The 2,774-nt window shown below is 33.2% G+C and overlaps 1 protein-coding gene across 1 annotated transcript; it reads left to right on the plus strand.

Moving 5' to 3' along the window:
• The first annotated feature begins 248 nt into the window (after positions 1-248).
• Positions 249-1,849, plus strand: LOC112904619. The gene is made up of 2 exons (XM_025975098.1): positions 249-1,365; positions 1,413-1,849. Exons 1-2 carry the CDS (start codon positions 313-315, stop codon positions 1,419-1,421), a joined length of 1,062 nt encoding a protein of 353 aa, XP_025830883.1. The 5' UTR covers positions 249-312; the 3' UTR covers positions 1,422-1,849.
• The last annotated feature ends 925 nt before the right edge of the window (positions 1,850-2,774 follow it).

Genomic DNA, 2,774 nt, shown 5'->3' on the forward strand with positions numbered 1-2,774 from the left:
ACATTTAGCTAAAAAATTATTCCATTTGTTAAATGAGGAACTAATCAAACTAGATTTAAACACAGACAAAGAAAACTTATGATCTTAAGCGTATACGAGAGAGATAGAAGGAGTGAAAACTATGAAAAAGTAGGAAAAATATTAGAAGATATCAAGGAAGGATACATAATAATGGGAGGAGATTTTAACGCAAGAACAGCAAATAAAGGTGGAAGAGAGAGTGAAATGATGACAAAAGAATATAGGCTATCGAAAGATAAGGTTGTAAATAAAGAAGGAGAGGTACTACTGAATTGGGTTTCAGATAATGGAATGTACATCCTAAATGGAAACGTAAGAGGCGATGAACAAGGGGAATTAACCTACATAGGAACTAAAGGAAGGTCAGTAATAGATTACGTAATTACTAATAGGAAAACTGAAGAAGATCTGATAGAGAGAATGCAGGTAGTGGATAACAATGAGTCAGACCATCAAAGATTAGACTTGCAATTAAATATTTTAACGAAAAAGGTACATGAAAAAGGATCTAAATACAAAACAATAATCTACGAAGGATGGTCGGAGGAGGATATTTTAAATTACAACAATAAGTTAAAAGAATTAGGAAGACCAGAAAATTGGAACGGACTCAGAGAAAAGCTAAAAGCAGCGGTATGTATAAAGGAAATAAGGATTAATACAAGTATCCAGAAAAAGAAATGGTGGGATCAAGAATGTCACGCAGCAAAACTAGAGTTAAAGAAGACAAGGAAAAAATATATAGAAACAGGTGAACTGAAAACAGATTACTGTGAATGTAAAAAGAAATACAAAAAAATAATTGAGGATAAGAAACGACTGACATTGGAGAAAGACTGGTCAGAAGCAAGAAAGGACAAAACGGGAAAGAAGTTCTGGGAGTTAATAAACAAACAAAGAACAAAAAAAGAAGAGATAAGTAAAAAAATACATATGGTTGAATGGACTGAGCACTTTGCTAAACAAATGGGAGGAAAAGTAGTAGAAGAAACAAGACAGCTGGGTAAAGAAGAGAAAATAGAAAAAAATGAAGATCAAGAAATAACGCAAGAGGAAGTAGAACAAGTAATAAAGAAGCTGAAAAAGAAAAAGGCGGCTGGAGAAGATAAAATCACAAATGAAGCCTGGATATATGGTGGAAAGGAATTACAAGAGAACTTGCAAGGAATACTAAATAAAATATGGAATGGAGATGAAGATCTGCCTGAGGAATGGAAAATGGGAATAATAAAACCAATTTTCAAGAAAGGAGATAGACATAAACCGGAAAACTACAGAGGAATAACTCTTATGAACACAGGATATAAAATTTACGCGGAAATACTTAGGAAAAGATTAGAAAAGGAATTGGAAGACAAAAAAGCATTAGGAGAGACGCAGATGGGATATAGGAAAAATAAAGGAACTATTGACGCAATATACATAGTTAAAACGGCCATCGAAGAAGAAATAAAGAAAGAAAAAGGTGAAATTTTCCTCTTCTTTGCAGACATGAAAGGAGCTTTCGATAAGCTTAAAAGAGATACGATATGGAAGACCTTAGAAGAGCTAAATATAGAAAACAAATTAAAAGAGAGGATAAGAGAAATTTATGAGGAAACTTACTTTAAGATAGAAGTTAATGGGGAAAAATCAAAGATTATATCAATGAGAGAAGGCATAAGACAGGGGTGTCCACTGAGCACAGTACTTTTTAATGCAACATTTGCAAACTTAGAGAAGAAAATGAGCACAGCGCAAGAAGGAGGTATAGTAATCGGTAGAAAAAAAATTTGGTCAGTGTCATATGCAGATGACATAGTTTTATTAGCGAATAATGAAAGAGGAATGAGGGAAATGTTAACAAAATTCAACAAATACATAAAGGAAAGAGGGTTGGAATTAAATACAGACAAATCAAAAATTTTAAGAGGGAAGAAGGCAGGAGGAAGAAAGAAAAAAGTCGAATTCCAATGGAACGGAAAAACAATCGAAGAGGTTACAGAATTTAATTACTTAGGCTTCATATTACAGAGGAATAATGGAGTAGACAAGCACATTAAAAATCTGAAAAAGAAGGCATTAAGTGTAATGGGAAAAGTATGGGGAATAGGAGAAAGAAACTTAAGAGATTGCTGGAAAAAGAGAATGTTTCTTTTCGAGACACTAGTAGAAAGTATAATAATGTATGGGGCAGAAATCTGGGGATGGGAAGAGAGAAAAGAAATCGAAAGTATTCAGGACAGATATATTAAATGGACACTAAAGCTAGATAAGAGTACTCCGAGATACCTTCTTCAGGAAGAAACTAAATATGAAAAACTGACCATAAAATATTCAAAAAGGGCCTTAAAGTACGAAGAAAAAATATTAAATTCCGAAGGCAACGCAATACTAAAAGAATGTGTAAAAGTTAAGGACAAAATTGCGCTCTTGCAAAAGGAAGAAAAGAAAACCACAAGGGAAAGATGGAAAAAAGAAAGAAAGAATTTTTTAATGGAGAGAGGATGGTCAATCAAACATTATATATGGAAGCTGGAAAATGAGAGAAATGTATGGAAGGAACTAGAAAACTTAACTAAAGATATTGACAAACAAAGAAGGAGAGAGAAAATGAGAAACATGAAATTCGCTCAAGAGTACAAGATATTATGGAAAGAAGGAGAAGAAAAACCTCATTATTTGAAAGATGAAGGAGTAAAGAGAAAAAACCACCTACAATTAACTGCAAGATTCAGATTGGGAAGCGAAAATAGAGCGTCAAGGTATTGGGA

This window comes from Agrilus planipennis, unplaced genomic scaffold (genome assembly GCF_000699045.2).
Source record: "Agrilus planipennis isolate EAB-ADULT unplaced genomic scaffold, Apla_2.0 scaffold264, whole genome shotgun sequence".
NCBI classification, from domain to species: domain Eukaryota; kingdom Metazoa; phylum Arthropoda; class Insecta; order Coleoptera; family Buprestidae; genus Agrilus; species Agrilus planipennis.